General features: G+C 37.2%; 1 protein-coding gene across 1 annotated transcript in view; it reads right to left on the bottom strand.

Annotated features, from left to right (window-relative positions):
• Nucleotides 1-2537: 2537 nt before the first annotated feature.
• Nucleotides 2538-16894, bottom strand: part of PTAR1 (protein prenyltransferase alpha subunit repeat containing 1) — a 51686-nt gene continuing 37329 nt past the window's right edge. Inside the window, exons 5-7 of the mRNA XM_047767752.1 lie at nucleotides 13815-14028; nucleotides 5378-5682; nucleotides 2538-3040 (exon numbers count right to left, since the gene is read on the bottom strand). Of these exons, the coding sequence (XP_047623708.1) occupies nucleotides 2698-3040; nucleotides 5378-5682; nucleotides 13815-14028 (862 nt within the window). The 3' untranslated portion in view covers nucleotides 2538-2697. The remainder of the gene's footprint in view (nucleotides 3041-5377; nucleotides 5683-13814; nucleotides 14029-16894) is intronic.

A 16894-nucleotide genomic window follows, 5' to 3' on the forward strand; every position in this document is an offset into this window, starting at 1 on the left:
AAGGCACACGGAATCTGGGAACACCGCATTACCAAAATAGGTACACACACACACACACACACACACACACACACAAAGGTCAAGTGAGGGAGCTATTTACAGGTCTTATTGCTTTTTTATCAGTAGTACTGTTGCGTTGATCCACAGGATGGCCTACTATTCTTCCAGTGAAAGCTGGATGAAATATATGTCAATCTAAATGATCTTTTCCTTTAACAATGACATATTTATAGAAAAATAGGTGAAGATTAGTAAGTCCCTAAAACTAGACACAACCTTTCCACTGTAGGAACTTATTCAAGAGATATTATCATGATACAGGCAGTGAGTTTAGATGTCAACCACTTAGGGAAAAAAACATAACGAGATAGGACAATATTAGGTTTTTCTGTGAATGAACACTTGAAAACTGCAAATTTTCAAAATAAAGTAGCACAAAAGTCATATACAAACAGTATCCTTTGGATATCTGTATTGTTACTCCCCTACGTAAAACTACTGGAAGATAGGAAACCAAGATACATTAAAGGACCGCATGGCTTCATGCAGGGGTTGGTTAAGAGACTTAAAACACATGAAGATAGTTAACATCAAAGAAGAGCAAGAGACTCTGTGGAAGGTATGAAAAGGTGTGGAACATTATAAAATTTAGCTGTTGTTTCAGAGGGGACTGTCTATACTCATGTCCTGATACTCTCAAAGCATAAGAAGCCCTATTACTCAGGATACCTAAAATGATGCTTGCAAAAACAGTAATACTGAGTGAGGCCAGAATTCGACAATATACACTGCGGAATGGGCTGAACTTGCCATGTCATCTGTGTGCAGTCTGCCCCCAAGCCCTGCAGGTGCTAAAAATCATAAATTAATGGTTTAATCCATAGAGGTCTAGGTAGATCTTGAGGTATCTAATAAAAAATATGCTTTATACACAAAGGACCATACAATTATGCTCATAATGCCAATCATTTTCTCACCTAAATGCTATAAAAAGCTATCAAAGGGTAATTTTTGCCCTAAGAGAGAAGAGCAACTTCTGTCTACAAGGACCAGTACTATCTTAAGTCTCACTCGACAGTTTGCCACTCAACAAAATTATGATGCACAAGTAAAGGTACTCTTCTTTTCCCTTAAAGCAATGTTTCTCACTTAAGTCCAGAGTCCACATTAACAGTGAGATAAGAGAGGTTTGCCTTTCCTTACATCTGTCTTCTCACCCTACAGGAGACCTACCATATAAAAAGGAGAACAGGCAAAAGCATAGCACTCACATTTGTTTCTACACTATTATATTCCAAACACACCTAGAACAATAGACAGCTTCCTTCATTAGGGAACTGTTGGAGGGGCAGTTCATGTTCATATTTCGTGTGTGTTTAATGGGGTATGGAATAAACTGGAAATAAGAGGAGAATATCTTTAGTACAAATCCCTGAAATAAGATAGATAAGGAAAAATATACGAAAGTGAAGATGACAAGAAAAAGTAGGATAGAAAAATAAAGAGAAAGGTGTATGGAAAGAGGAAATGCAGAGCATTTATGAAGGGAAAATGTATTAAGAAATTAGACATTACTTGGCCCTTCCCCCACACCTGCCTTACTGACCTGAAAAAACTCAGCCCTTATTACTGAAAAGATAAGTTACAGCTATAAGTTGGACACTTTGGTACCTCATCCCTGAAAAGTTTAGTATCAAAGTTTTAAAATTGTTTTATTTTTTAAAACAAAGATTGAAGAACCTTCAAAAACTATTCTTTCTTTCCCCCTGGCTTTTGCCAGTAAACTTTTCATCACTTCATAAAAATTTTGTAGTTTATCCATTGTATCAATAACTTAAATCTTTTAAAAGGAAGATTTTTAATGGATACATTTCTATGCCTAAATCTCCCATTTTTCATGGTGAATTTGAAAGGAAAATAAGTAATAACAACTAAAAATGGCATTCTAGGTTTTTTTTTTTTTTTTTTAATTGAGTTCTATAAGGGCTGACTTGAGTGTTTTTGGCTTATACCAAATTTGAGGTAAAAACAATCTATCAAAGCTAGTAATAAAAAACAACTTTCCACTACAGCTACATAATCTCTTAAAATTATTTTTTAAAAAATAACCATTTTTAAAATGGATTACATTAGAAGCATGTTTTTCATATAAATTCCAACACTTCTACTTTGGTTATGTTGGTCTATGACTTGAGTAGAATATGCTAGAGAAAGAGAAATGGTTTGTTTCTTAACATACCCATCCATCTGGCTATTTGATTCTCAAAACAACAATTTGATCAAGTAATTTTGCATTTGTATTGTTCTTAAGCTAAACTACAACATAAATTTTTAATTAAAAAAAATTAGCCTATGCAGCAATTGCACTGAGGTGGGTGTGTGTGAACCAATTTGGAGAACCAAATGAGAAAAGCCTCAAGTATAGAAATACAAAGGATGAGAAGTTTAAAAGAAAAAAATTTAAGACTCATTGTTTAGCAGGAAGGAACTACACAATTATTTTACCCCCAAAGGAATGCCAGTTCTTAACAAATAAATAAAATGAAAGATGTATTATGGACTTTGAACCTAAAGATGAAGAACACATAGTTAGCTATAGTTAGCCAAGAATAGCAAACAGTTCATGCAACTATGTAAATAAGAAAGGAAAGCAATATTGCACTAAAAGGGGAACCTTGCAGGACTAATCCACCTCTTTCATTGACTCAACGTAACCAGCCACTTCCTGTATGCATTGGCAAATCTGGCCTGCTCTACATTCCGGCAGGTGGACAATACTTGATCAATGAACCTGTGCTCCATTTCCAGGCCTAGGGAGTCTGGAGCTGGGGTCCGCTTCAGGCGTTTGGTTTCCTGGGAATAGCCTTGCTTGCTAGAGTCACTGAGTCCATCCACCTCCATTGCCTGAGATGTGTGGGGGCCTGCTGGGATGAGGTGCAAGTCACTCAAAGTCCCCCTAGGGCTGTCTGCAGGTGACAACTGGGTCATGCTGTGAGGAAACCTACCATTTAAGTGATGCTGAAGGTAGAAAATATGCCGCCTGTGAAACATAAGAAGGAGGAAGAGAAGAAAGGAAAAATCAGAATACAAGGTCAAGCTCTTCAGAAAAAACAAAAAAATAAGTTGATAACTTCAAAGTATACAGTACTCAGTTCACTGCCCCCTTCGTAACTCAGAGCTATCTGGGGGAAGGAGAAAAAAGTGTTAATACAGTTAATACAACCCCAAAGGTTTTTTAAAAAATAGTGACCCAGATGATGACAATCACCTGGAGTTGTTACTCTTTGTAATTATAATATGAAATGAGAAAAAGGTCTTAGTCCAATCTCTGGAATAAATTAAAATATAAAACAAAACAAAAAATTAACCTCAGTAATACCCTAAAAGACAAGTGATTTTCAGGAGTTCCCTTTGTGGTTCACCAAAAACAAATCTGACCAGTATCTATGAGGACAGAGGTTTGGTCCCTGGCCTCAGTGGGTTAAAGATCTAGCATTGCTGTGGCTATGGAGCAGGCCAGCAGCTACAGCTTCGACTCAACCCCTAGCTTGGGAATCTCCATAAGCTGCGGGTGCGGCCCTAAAAAAAAAATAAAAATAAAAAATAAAAAAATAAACGTGATTTTCAGAAATAAGAGGATTAAATAGCTCCTCTAAAGGGCTCAGTTGATGGCCTCTATCCATTACTTTCTTTAATAAGAACAGAACTGCTGCAGTTGGTCTTATTAACTAAAAACCCTAAATTTTTAGTTAATAAGGGTGATGAATTTTCTCCTAAAGCCATCACTGTAGTTTCATTAAACATCCACATGTGGTAGGGATGTACTGGGCTTTGAGAAAAGTATGTTAAAAGACACAGTTCCTGTTCCCCTTCTAAGGAGAGTTCTCCTATCCTTAGAATCATCTGGAGTGATTTGTTAAAAATGAAGATCCATGTGCCTAATCTCCAAATATTTTGACTATCTGGGTGCGTATCTGCTGTACAAAATGAGGTAAACTACATAGGCTCGAGGTATTATATCTCATTCATATTAGCAACTCTAAGCCTTTAAAAGAGAATTATATTCATTTTCTCAGCTTATTCTGGAGTAGACAAGGGAGTATATAATATAAAATATAACTATTTTACAGAGAACAAAATTTAAAGGACAGATAAGCTGCATAAAGGTACTGAATCAGTAGAAAAGTAGCCTGTATAATATTGTCATCCCAACTGTCTCTTCTCCCCACTCCAAGCCCCAATTAATCTTTATGTGAACAAAAAGAAGTCTGTTCTAATAATCAAGTTATCCCTCAAACAAAAATATAATTTTTAATATTCTCTAAGCCTTGTTATTAATGTGTCTAAATATAAAATAGCAATAAAAATCTGCAACACCAAAATAACATACAAGTCAAGATTTATCTTCTCTACTAAAAGCGTGGATTAAGAGTGTCTTATTTTTAAGAGAAAAAGAAAATTCTGTATTTATTAAGGTGCCAAAGAGGGGAGACTGTCTTCCATCTTCTAATATATCTTCCAAATATATTTAGACTGGAAAAAGGGAATGAATCTCAATTAACTTTAAAAATAAACAATAAAATGCCTACCTCTGCCTAGCACAGGCAAGTCTTTTGCCTACAACAAAATCCTATGACCTGACATAAAATCAATCTATCTATCTATCTATCTATCTATCTATCTATCTATCTATCTATCTATCTATCTATCTATCTATCTATCTAACTATATATGCCAGAGATGCCTCCAACTAAATGATAAGCCCAAATAAACCTATTGGGGGGTTTGTATTCCTGGATTTCATTGACTTCAACATGGAAATTACTTTCAAATGTACTCAAAACTCAAGTCATGGGGTTGCTTACCCTCTTTTACTCCTTCCTAATAATCCTCATCCACTCCGAAAGTATACTTTACTCTAAAAAAAGTGTCAGGAGATTATATTTAAGGTAAGTTAATTTGAGGACAAGCAGCTTAACTGTTCTCAGGGTATAATCAATGGTCTCAAAACCCTTACATGCAACAGATTTATCTGTTTGGGATTTTTCTTTATTTTTAAAAAACAGAGGGCAGGACTCCATCCGAGATATGCTAAGTACCAATCTCTAAGGAGGGAGTCCAGGAACTTTTTCTGGTTTGGAAACAACATGTTATTCTGTTGCAATCAGGGATGAATACCACCATCTTGAGCAGTGGGCATATTGATGATGACCAGAAGGAGGAGGATACACTCACACAAACTCCTCTGAATCACCGAAAGCACCACAATCAGATGACCATATTTATCCAAGTAGGCAGGAGTCAGATCTAAGACTTCTATAGCTCTCAAAAGGATACAGACAGTTTCATGCAGGAAACATATCTTCCCTTTTCTTACCTATGACACCAAAGGGTTTCATGTCCTGGGTAGGAATCAATAAGATCAGTGCTGAATTCAACTTCTTCTTCTAGAAGATGGGGAAGATTTATCCTTGATTCCTCTGCTGAAGCCACTGCTTCTTCACCTTTTGGAAGAACTATGGCTGGCTCACTTCTCAAAGGATTTTGCTCCGATATAGAACCATCTGTCACAGTTTGGCTAATCAAAGATTTTAATAAAAACTGGCGGTAGTGAAATCCACTGTGGTCTGAAACATGCATGGATGCCCAGTGTTTAGTAGAAGATAGTTCATCAAGAAGAATCTTGTCGGAAGAAAAACAGAAAATAAAATGAGGAATTGCCAAAGGTTTTACTTTCTCCATTAATGTTTTGCATTTCTCTTTGACTCATTCTTTGTTTTGACAACACCATTCCTACCTATATTTTTGTGTACAATCTCCAACAGTGTTGTTAGAGAAAGCTCAGTAAATACCAGTTTTCCCTTTCCTTTATAAAGTAATGGATTTTTTTTTTTTTAAATATCACAGAATTTAAGGTCCTTTCCTGGACATTGATCAATCACATTCTGACTGGCACACACATAGAAAAGTCAGATCCTAAAATAATGATAGACATTTGGGTATTCATTTTCAAGTAATGCTTATGAGGGGAAAAATGTAAAATCAGGTCACTTTGATGGAAACTTCCTTTTGCATTTTATGAATCTGTACCATATCTAACTTACTATTTGTTCAAAAACAGACTCAATATAATCATTTTTTCTTCACTGTAAGTGTCATCAGTGCAGAGACCATGTGTGTTTTGTTGACTACTTAATTCTAAGGGTTCAGTACAAAAACATGATGCATAAATAATAGGAATTTTCAAGTGACTGTCACTTTCACTATTTGTTGCAAACTTACTTAACATCAATGATAAATGGCTTTTTAAAGTAGTTAAGACAAAATTCAGCAGTGAATTGTTTAAATCTTTGTAATATTAATCCTGCCCATTAAAGAATTTCAAATGGAATGATACGGGTTTTGATCAGAAAAAGGTATACCAAGGGCCTACCATATTCCATCAGAGGATTTTCAGACCAGCTAAGGAAAAGATATACGCTTGTCAACCGTAAACCATACCTAGAGACCACACAATACCAAAAGGCTCTTTTACTTGGTCTTTAAGGGTTCCAGGCAAATGCCTTCTCCTGAATCAAGACCCCTCTCTACTTTTCAGAGTTCGTTTTCTTCCATAGAAGATATCTTTCTCTCTTTTGAACCTACGTAGTTCTTGTGTGTTCCATCATATGTATTATGGAATTTCTTGTGTATCTTTTCATCCCTACTAAACTCTACAAGTTCTTTAAGATCCATATTCATTTCTAATTAATGTTTCCATCACCCAATAACCTATATGTGAATATTTTGTGAATTAATGAATGAACGATTTAATAAAGGAAGTGACTAATACAGAGGGATATGGTTATTCCCAGCTAGGATGATGGAATTATATAAGTGAAATGTTTTAAATGTCTCCTTTAAATTCTAAGAAATTAATGCATAGCCACATAAATTTATTCTATAGGGTACTGCTGGTGTGTATCCGAGAAATGGAAAGTAAGACACTTTATTTGATTTAAAAGGTGAGCAAAATAGCACCAAATAAAACTTCTACCTGAAAAATTAGAACTAAAATTAATCTTAAAGTTTTCTTGAAGAATTACATTTTTGAAGAATTAACCTGCAGGACATTCAGGCTATATAATACAGCAGCTTTTTAATTCTGGTACAGCTTCTTAAAATGCATGGAAAGAACACAAAACTTGTTTAAAAGGAATTTCTATACTATGAAAAATCTTTAGACTATTTCCTACTGCATATTTCTACATATAAAAACGAAAATTTACTGCAATTTTGCGGCAAAACCGCCTGAGTTTATATATGAAAGATTTTCAACAAAATTAATTTAATTCCTTAAAAAATTTTCTGAGACTATTTAAGAGAAAAATCCACTATATTCTCTTCCCTATGATGTAGCATGAATACTAAACTAGAGAAGAAGCTTTTAACAGGAATTTCAGGGTATTTTCTTACTAGAATAAAAAAGTATATAGCTATAGGCAATGACTTTTTTTTTTTTTAAGATAGCAATTACCTTTTTTTTTTGTCTTTTTTTTTGTCTTTTAGGGCCACACCTTCAGCATATGGAAGTTCCCAGGCTAGGAGTCGAATCGGAGCTGTAGCCGCAAGCCTATGCCATAGCCACAGCAATAGCAATTACTTTTAAGTGATCTTAAAGATACTGCATAAAGATATGGCTTAAATATAAGGCACTGACAGAATGAATGAACTTTATATAATATACCTTAAATATCATTGTTCTTTTCAAACTATGCATAAGAAAATGAATAAATGAATAAATAAATTATAAGAAAACTACAGAAACAGGGCTATGAAACAGAAAGATAAGTTTAAAATGAAAGACTACTGAAAATGTCTGTTCTTATATACTTATGCCATAAGTCCTATAATTTTTTAAGATAACATTTAGTGTCTTCCGATTATGAAAGTGATACAAAATGATTATAGAAAAATATAAAAATTTAGGATATAAAGCATCCAAAAAAAAAAAAGAAAAAAAGAAAGAAAGAAAATCACTTATTATCCTATTGGTCAGCAATAACTACTTTTAACATTCTGGCATATAATCAATCTCTCAGCTTTTTTTCTATGCATGCATATGCACAGTTTATTTAACACAAACTTGGGATATTTTTATACTGAAATTTTATTCCACTTAAATTATAAATATGTTCCTCTGCCATTAAGTATTATTCTACAATATAATTTTTAACTTTAGTATAACATTTCCATCCTAAAGATTATATCACAATTTAACCATTCCCTCATTCTTTCAACCTTGCATAACCCGTAACACTCTTATGTGCACACACATATACAAATCTATGTGCATTTCTTATTTTTTATTTAGGAGAAGCTCTTAGAAGTATATTTACTAAGGAGTTCCTGTCATGGCACAGTGGTTAATGAATCTGACTAGGAACCATGAGGTTGTGGTTTGATCCCTGGCCTTGCTCAGTGGGTTAAGGATCCATCATTGCCATGAGCTGTGGTGTAGGCTGCAGTCGCAGCTCGGATCCCGCATTGCTGTGGCTCTGGTGTAGACCCGTGACTACAGCTCTGGTTAGACCCCTAGCCTGGGAACCTCCACATGCTGTGGGAAGCAGCTCTAGAAAAGGCAAAAAGACCAAAAAAAAAAAGTAGTATATTTACTAAAACAGTGGGAAAAATTTTGTAATGTTCTTGAAACTGACTCAAAGTGCCCTTGAAAGGCTATATAATTTATACTCCTATTGGATGTATATCTTAATGTGTTTCCTAAATTCCTCACCAATATTTTAAATCTCCACTAATTTGGTAGGTGGAAAGTCATATTTAATTTGCATTTCCTTAATTATCATTAAGGCTAAATTTTTTCCTATTCACTTATCTTTCCTTTTTCTTTTACAAACTGCCTGTTTTGCCTCATTCTCTTCTTTTATGAATTGCTTAATTGACTCTTTGTGATAGTCATCACTGTTCTTATGGGTTTGTAAGAGATCTTTATATATTAAAGGTATTAAGTTTCTGTGTTATAAATATTTTTCTTAATATATTAGTGCAATGATTTTTTTAAATGCCTTTTTTTCTTGAGATATGTTTTTGTTTCATTTAGAATTCACTTTGGTATATAAGATTAAAATCTAACACTTATTTTCCAGAAAGTTAATCTTATCGGGATTACAAATTGGACAAAGAATCCTGGCTCCAATTACATGAAATGCCATATTTATCATCCATGAACTCTGTACATATTATGCACTGGAGTTTGTTTCTGGACTTTATATACTCTTCCATTACTGTGTCGATTTTTGAGCCAATACCACAGTTTTAATTACTCTGTTTACAAACATTTAATTACATAGCAGAGTTCCCACTGCAGCACAATGGGATCAGTGGTGTCCCTGCAGCACCAGAACACAGGTTCTATCCCCAGCCTAACATAGTGGGTTAATGGATCTAGAGTTGCTACAAATGCAGCTTAGGTTGCAACTGATCTGATCCCTGCTCGGGGACTCCATATGTTGTGGAGTGGCAAAAACACACACACACACACACACACACACACACACACAGTGTTCCTTATGTTTCTTTCTTTCTTTCTTTTTTAACAATTTCTTAGCTATTCTTGAAGTTTCATTTTTAATATGGATTTCTAAAGCTGAAAAATAAATTCTGGTTTTTAGTATAGTCACAGAGTTGTGTAGCCATCACTGTTATCTAATCCTGGGACATTTTTGTTTTTACTTTATTGAAGTATAGTTGATTTACAATATTAGTTCTAAGTGTTTAACAGTAATTCACTGTTTTTATAAACTATACTCCATTTAAAGTTATTATAAAATAATGGCTATATTTCCCTGCACTGTACAATGTGTCCCTGTATTCATTTTATGTATGGTAGTTTGTACCTTCTAATCCCCTGCTCCTATCTTGCTCCTGTCCCTCTCTCCTAATGGTAACCTTAGTTTGTTCTCTGTATCTATGAGTCTGTTTCTGTTTTATTCATTTGTTTTATTTTTTAGATTACATACGTGATAACATACAGTATTTGTCTTTCTCTCTTTGACTTATTTCACTAAAAATAACACGCTTGAGGTTGATCCGTGTTGCTGCAAATTGCAGAATTTCATTCCTTTTTATGGCTGAGTAATATTCCAGCGTGTGTGTGTGTGTGTGTGTGTGTGTGTGTGTGTGTACACACACACAGGCACCACCTCTTCTTTATCCATTCATCTGCTGACACACAGGATGCTTTTATCACTTGGCTATTATAAATAATGCTATGAACACTGGGGTGCCTGCTATCTTTCCAAATTAGTGTTTTCATTTTCTTCATATACACACCCAAGTGTGGAACTGCTGGATCATAAGTTAGTTCTATTTTTAGTTTTTTGAGGAACCTCCATGCTGTTTTCCATAGTATCTGTACCAATTTACATCCCCAACAGTTTATTAGGGTTGCCAAAAACATCCTTGCCAATATTTGTTACTTGTAGTCTTTTCAATGATAGCCATTCTGAGAAGTGTAAGGTGATTATCTCATGGTTTGGATTAGCATTTCTCTGATGATTATAATTTCAAAACTTTTTTGTCACCTCCTGTTCCTATTAGGGGTCCCATAATTCCCCATACCCTCCAGCCTCTGGCACCCACTAATCTGCTTTGCTTATTACAAATACATCATATAAATGGAATATTACTTTTAATCAGAATAATATTTTCAAGATTGACCCATGTTATAGTATCCATCAGAACTCTATTCCTTTTTTAGTGGCCACCAATAATATGCCACTGCACAGATACATGATTTTGTTTTTCATTCCTCAGACACTAAACATTTGGGGTATTACATTTTTTGGCTATTATGAATAATGTTGCTATGACCATTCTCATACAAGCTTTGGTATGAACGTATGTTTTTTATTCTTTTGGATACATTGCTATCAGTGGAACTGCACCGTCACATATAATGTTTCTAGTTTAAGGGAGTTCTCAAATCTTTGTTCTCGGGATCTCCAAACTGTTTTTTTATTTTTTCGTCTTCTTTTAAGGGCCGCATGCATGGCATATGCAAGTGCCCAAGCTAGGGGTCAAATATGAGGTGCAGCTGCTGGCCTATGCCACAGCTATGGCAATGCCAGATCTAAGTGGCATCTGAGACCTATCCCATAGCCTGTGGCAATGCCAGATCCTTAACCCGCTGAGTGAGGCCAGGGATCAAACTTGCATCCTCACAAATACCCGCTGAGTATCCCACTGAGCCACAAGAGGAACTCCTCTAGTTCAATTTTCTGAGAAAATGCCAAAGCATTTTCCCCAGTGGCTATACCATTTCACATTCCTACCAGCAATATATAAAGGTTCCACTTTCTTTACATTTTTTGTCAACCCTTGTTATTGTTTGTCTTTTTTGTTATTGTTCGTCTTTTTTATTTTTTTATTTTATTAACATCCTAGTTGTGTGAAGTGATATTTCACTGTAGTTTTGATTGGTATTTCCCCAGTAGCTGATGATGATGATTATCTTTTCATGTCTTTATTGGCCACCATTTGAATCTCTTTTTTTGAGAAATGACCCCTATGAGCTTTTTCAGGTGACACACCGTATCAACTTTTTTACCCCCCTCATTTTTGGCTGCCCTGCAGCATAGGGAGTTACTGGGCCAGGGATCAGACCAAGCCACAGTCACTACCTAAGCTGAATCCATGGCAACACTGGACCCTTAACCCACTGTGCTGCAGAGATGCCGCCAACCCTACTGCACCACAGTGGGAACTCCCACATCGACTTTTTATTAGCTAGTAGTAATAAACTCTGTTCAACTGTGACTGTTTCATTCTACCCCACCCTCAAAAATAACACTATTTTCTTTGGGTTTTTTTTGGCCGTGCCCACAGCATGTGGAAGTTTCCAGGGCACAGCAGTGACAATGCTGGATCCTTAACCCACTGAGCCACCAGGGAACTCTCACAATATTTTAAAATTTAAATATTTAACATGGATGGCCTCAAGTAACCAAAAATATCATCTTGGCCCTGTGTTCCTGATTTATGGGAATGCCACTTTACAAGGTCCACATCAAGGAAGGAAAGTTTCCAAAGACCTCTCAGGTCACCTGGATTCTGTCTTCCTTTATCCTCAACCCTCTCCCCTCCACCTCTCACAGGCTATAAAGTTGTGGAGCTAAGATGACTGGGTTTAAAGTGCTCCATATTCCCCACAACCCACTAGGAGTCATCCCTCCAGACTCCTGGCAATGTAGCACCCCTCCCTTGATAGCTATTTCCAATGAGCTCAGTCTGGACGAGGAGCCGTTTCTGTGTTCCCACTGTACCCTGATAATCCCTCAGTTCCTGCAAATATCAGTGCTTTGTGACTGTCAGTATCTGTTTCTTCAACTAGGTTTTCAATTTGCTGAGAGCAAGCTTTTTATCTTTATGCTACATCCAGTATTCAGGACAGTGTCTAGGAATGATAGGCTTTCAGTACTTTTTCATGACTGAATTGCACTAAGGTAACTTAGCAAACTGGTAACCAAGTTTCACATAAACTTTCTATCTATGGGGAGCAGAGAAAAGAACTAAAATTTAGTGAGCTTCTATTAAGTGTGTAGTACTTTACAAACATTAACACAAGCAAGTCTCACAATAATCCATGGAGGCAGGCAGTAGAGCCTCTATTTTATAGACGAAAACATTAAAGCCTTATTATACACACACACAGCTACCAGGGCCAGAATCTGGGCCCAGGCCAATGTGATTCTGTCTTTTTTCTGTCCACTCCATTAGGTGGCCTCCCTTCCTGAAATGCAAAGCCATGTAAACTGGAAGGAAAGGCTGCTCTTCCAGAACTTTTGGCTTAAAATCCTTCAGAACTGAACGCTGTCCTATTTATTCTGGAGGGATCTCTGGCTAGGACACAAAGAGGGGAGAGGGAACCTGAAGAGAGATGTAGGAAGAATAAGTGATAAATAAAAATTAGAGAATGCGTCCCCATTAATCTAAAAGCACTACATCAGGCATTCTGACCCCTTTAAATAGTCTCAAGCCTGGAAAGCCAGGAAGGCACTGATACCATAGGAAGTAAAGAAAAAACAGAGGAGCTGTAGAATGGAAGAAGGAGCACAAGGATACCTGGTTCCCATTCTGATGAATAATAAATGATACAACTGTGGGTAACTTCAAGCCATTAAAATTCTCTGGAGACCTCCATCTCCTCATTTCTAAACTACAAGGATTAGGCTGTAACAGTTTCCGACCTGGCTCTGCCTCCAAATAACCCCCTGAGCCTGAGAAAAATACTGATCTGTAAATCCTACCCTCATTTTGATTCAGGAGGCTTGGGGTGGGACTTAGGAATTCACAAATAATTTACAGACTCAGCCAAGTTTAGGAATACCTGAATGAGATCTTCTGCTCCTTCCCTAGAAGAGGAGATTGTGAAAAGAAAGCCAGCTGACTTATCACATTGTCATATTAAAAAAGGCTACCAAAGAAAGAACAATTTCAATTCTATCATGCTTAATAATCTCTTCATGTTTCAGGGAAAAATGATATGCTCAGTCTTCCTTACCGCATAAACCTACTTTTCTCTACAAATGCACTAGCCTTAAGAGTGTTAAAACCATGCTCGTGAGGAATGCAAACTTTTTTTAAAAAATGCCAAGGTTTCCATGGAGGTACCAGCAGTCACAATCCTCTCTGGGATTCTGGGCCACTAGTTCCTCTACTTTTCTCTTTTAAAGCTCCTCTGAGAAGGAACTACTACACTATCAGAAAATTTAAATGGCAGACAGGGAGTGCCTAGAGACACAGAATAACAGCCCTACCTTGACGTCTAGTTTGGCCAGGTGCTGTAAAACCCAGATGCGATGGGACCAGGCATTATAGTTACTTGGGTACCTCCCTGCTGCTTCACCACAGACCTCCATCTCTTCTCGTATTAGTTGCTGGGTCCTTTCTGCAGGAATTATTCCCAAGTTTCCTTTGGTCATAAAGGAAGGCAAGGAAGTTTCCTGAATTAGCTGTCGTAGCACCCATCGCCTGTTAAGGTTACACGTGAGAAAGAAATGAGGAAAATAAACCAGAGAGGAAATTCACCAGTTTCCTTTGTTCTTAATTTAATTTCAGTTCATAGACAATACAAAATAATACCTATTGGTCCAGTTTTCAGTCTTTTTTTTTTTGGGGCAGGGGAACTGTTTTATTATTTTTGTTTTTAAAAATACAATTAATTTTAGCATCATGGATTGGGGGGCGGACAAAGATTAAAGAGAAAGCTTTCTAAAATGTTAAGATTTGTCAAAAAGAGAATGTCATTAATTTCAAAATGACAACTCCAAAACTTCATATGCGTAGGAAATGTAAAGGCAACTGGTCTGTGTGTGTGTGTGTTATGTGTGTGTTGGGTAGGGGGGATATTAAATAATGGCTAGTAAGTATTGCAAAAGGAGGAGACAGGACTAAGATGGCAGAATAGAAGGACTGGAGCTCAACTTCTCTCATAAAAACAACAAAATTACAACCAAATGCTGAAGAACCTTCAACCAAATGGACTGGAAACTTCCAAAAAGATATCCTACTCCAGAAGACAAAGCGGAGGCCACTTCAAGAGGTAGGAGGGGCGATTCTGTGATATAAGCAACCCTACACCTCCCAGGTAGGAAGCCCACAGACTGGAAAATAACTATCAAAAAGACTAAACTACAGGAGTGAGAGTTCTGAGCCCCAAGTCAAATCCCCACGCCTGGGGAATCTGGCATTGGGAGAAAGAGGACCTGGAACATCTAGCATTGAAGGCTAGTGGGGCTTGTGCACAGAAGCTCCATGGGATGGAGGTAAATGAAGACCCCATTCTTGAAAGGCGCACACAGACTTTCAGGTGCACTGGGTCCTAGGGTAAGGAAGAGTCTCCATAGGAATCTGGGGTGGACCTGAATGCAGTTCTTAGAGGATCTCCTGGGAAAACAGGGGGTGACTGTGGCTTGTTGTGGGGGAAGGACATTAGAGGCAAAGCTCTTGGGAATACTGATCAGCATGGCCATTTCTCCATTTCTCTGGAGGTGGCCATTTAGGGAAAATCTGGACTCACCCATCAGCACTGAGAAGCCACAGGCCAAACAATAATCCAGTTGGGATTGCAGCCCCACCCATCAGTAAACAGGTGGCTTAAAGATCCCCCAGGCACCTAGCCACCTCTAATTTCACCCAGAAACAAAGTACCACACACCTAACCAGTGGGCAGGCACCAGTCCCTCCCATCAGGAAGCCTACAGCAAGCCCCTGTACCAACTTTAGCCACAAGGGGGGCAGACACCAGAAATAAGAGAGGCTACAACTCTATTATCTGTATAAAGGTCACCACACCAAAAACCTATAAAAATGAAAAGGCAGAGAACTATAACTCAGATAACTGATAAAGAACCCCCCCCCCCAAAACAGCTAAGTGATCTAGAGATTATCAGCCTCCAGGAAAGAGAATTTAGACTGTTGATGCTGAAGATGATGCAAGACACTGGAAATAAACCAGAGGCAAAGACATAGTTTACAGCAAACACTGAGCAAAGAAATACAAGATTTAAAACTTAAGCAAGCAGAGATGAAAAACACAATAATTGAAATAAAAAATTCATTAAAAGCAGCCAACAGCAGAATACAGGAGGCAGTAGAACCAATAAGCGAGGTGGAGGACAGAGTAGAGGAAATCACTTATGCGGAACAGAAAAGAGAAAAAAAGATTGAAAACAAATGAAAAGAGTCTCAGAGAACTCTGGGACAATGTTCAATGCACCAACATCCATATTACAGGGGTGCCAGAAGGAGAAGAGAAAGAAAGTGACAGAAAAAATAGTAGAAGAGATAATAGCCAAAAACTTCCCTAATATGGGAGAGGAACCACTTGCTCAAATCCAGGAAGTGCAATGAGTACCATATAAAATAAGCCCAAGGAGGAACACCCCAAGACACATATTAATCAAACTGACCAAAATTAAAGAGAAGAGAAAATACTAAAAGCAGCTGGGGAAAAGAAACAAAATAAGGGAACCCTGATAAGGTTATCAGCAGATTTTTCAGTGGAAACTCTGCAGGCCAGAAGGGAGTGGAATGACATACTTAATGCGATGAAAGGAAAAAACCTCCAACCAAGATTACTTTACTCAGCAAGGATCTCATTCAGATTTGCAGGAGAAATCAAAAGCTTTACAGATAAGCAAAAGCTAAGAGAATTCAGCAACACTAAACCAGCTTTACAACAAATACTAAAGGAACTTCTCTAGGCTGAAAAAAAAAAAAAAAAGGCGAAAACCAGAAAAAAAAATACTACAAATGACAAGGCTCACCAGTAAGGGCATATATGCAGTAAAGATAGAAATCATCCATGCAAAACTATGCTACCAAAATCATGAATCGTGAGAAGTGGAGGATACTAATGCAGGACATTGGAGATGCACCTGCAATTAAGAGACCAACAACTTAAAACATACACACACACACACACACACACATATATTCCTCTATCAAAACTTCAGCACGGGGGTTCCCGTTGTGATGCAGTGGATAATGAATCTGACTAGGAACCATGAGGTTGCAGGTTCGATCCCTGCCCTTGCTCAGTAGGTTAAGGATCCGGTGTTGCTGTGAGCTGTGGTGTAGGTTGCAGATGCAGCTCAGATCCCATGTTGCTGTGGCTCTGGTGTAGGCTGGCGGCTACAGCTCCAATTAGACCCCTAGCCTGGGAACTTCCATATGCTGCAGGAGCGGCCCAAGAAATAGCAAAAAGACAAAAAAAAAAAAAAACCCAAAACTTCAGGCAACTGCAAACTCAAAATCTACGATTGATACACACACAAATAAGAAAAATCAACTCAAATGTGACACTAAAGATAGTCATAAAACCACAAGAGGAGAG

The sequence above is a fragment of the Phacochoerus africanus genome, chromosome 2 (assembly GCF_016906955.1).
Source record: "Phacochoerus africanus isolate WHEZ1 chromosome 2, ROS_Pafr_v1, whole genome shotgun sequence".
Lineage (NCBI taxonomy): Eukaryota > Metazoa > Chordata > Mammalia > Artiodactyla > Suidae > Phacochoerus > Phacochoerus africanus.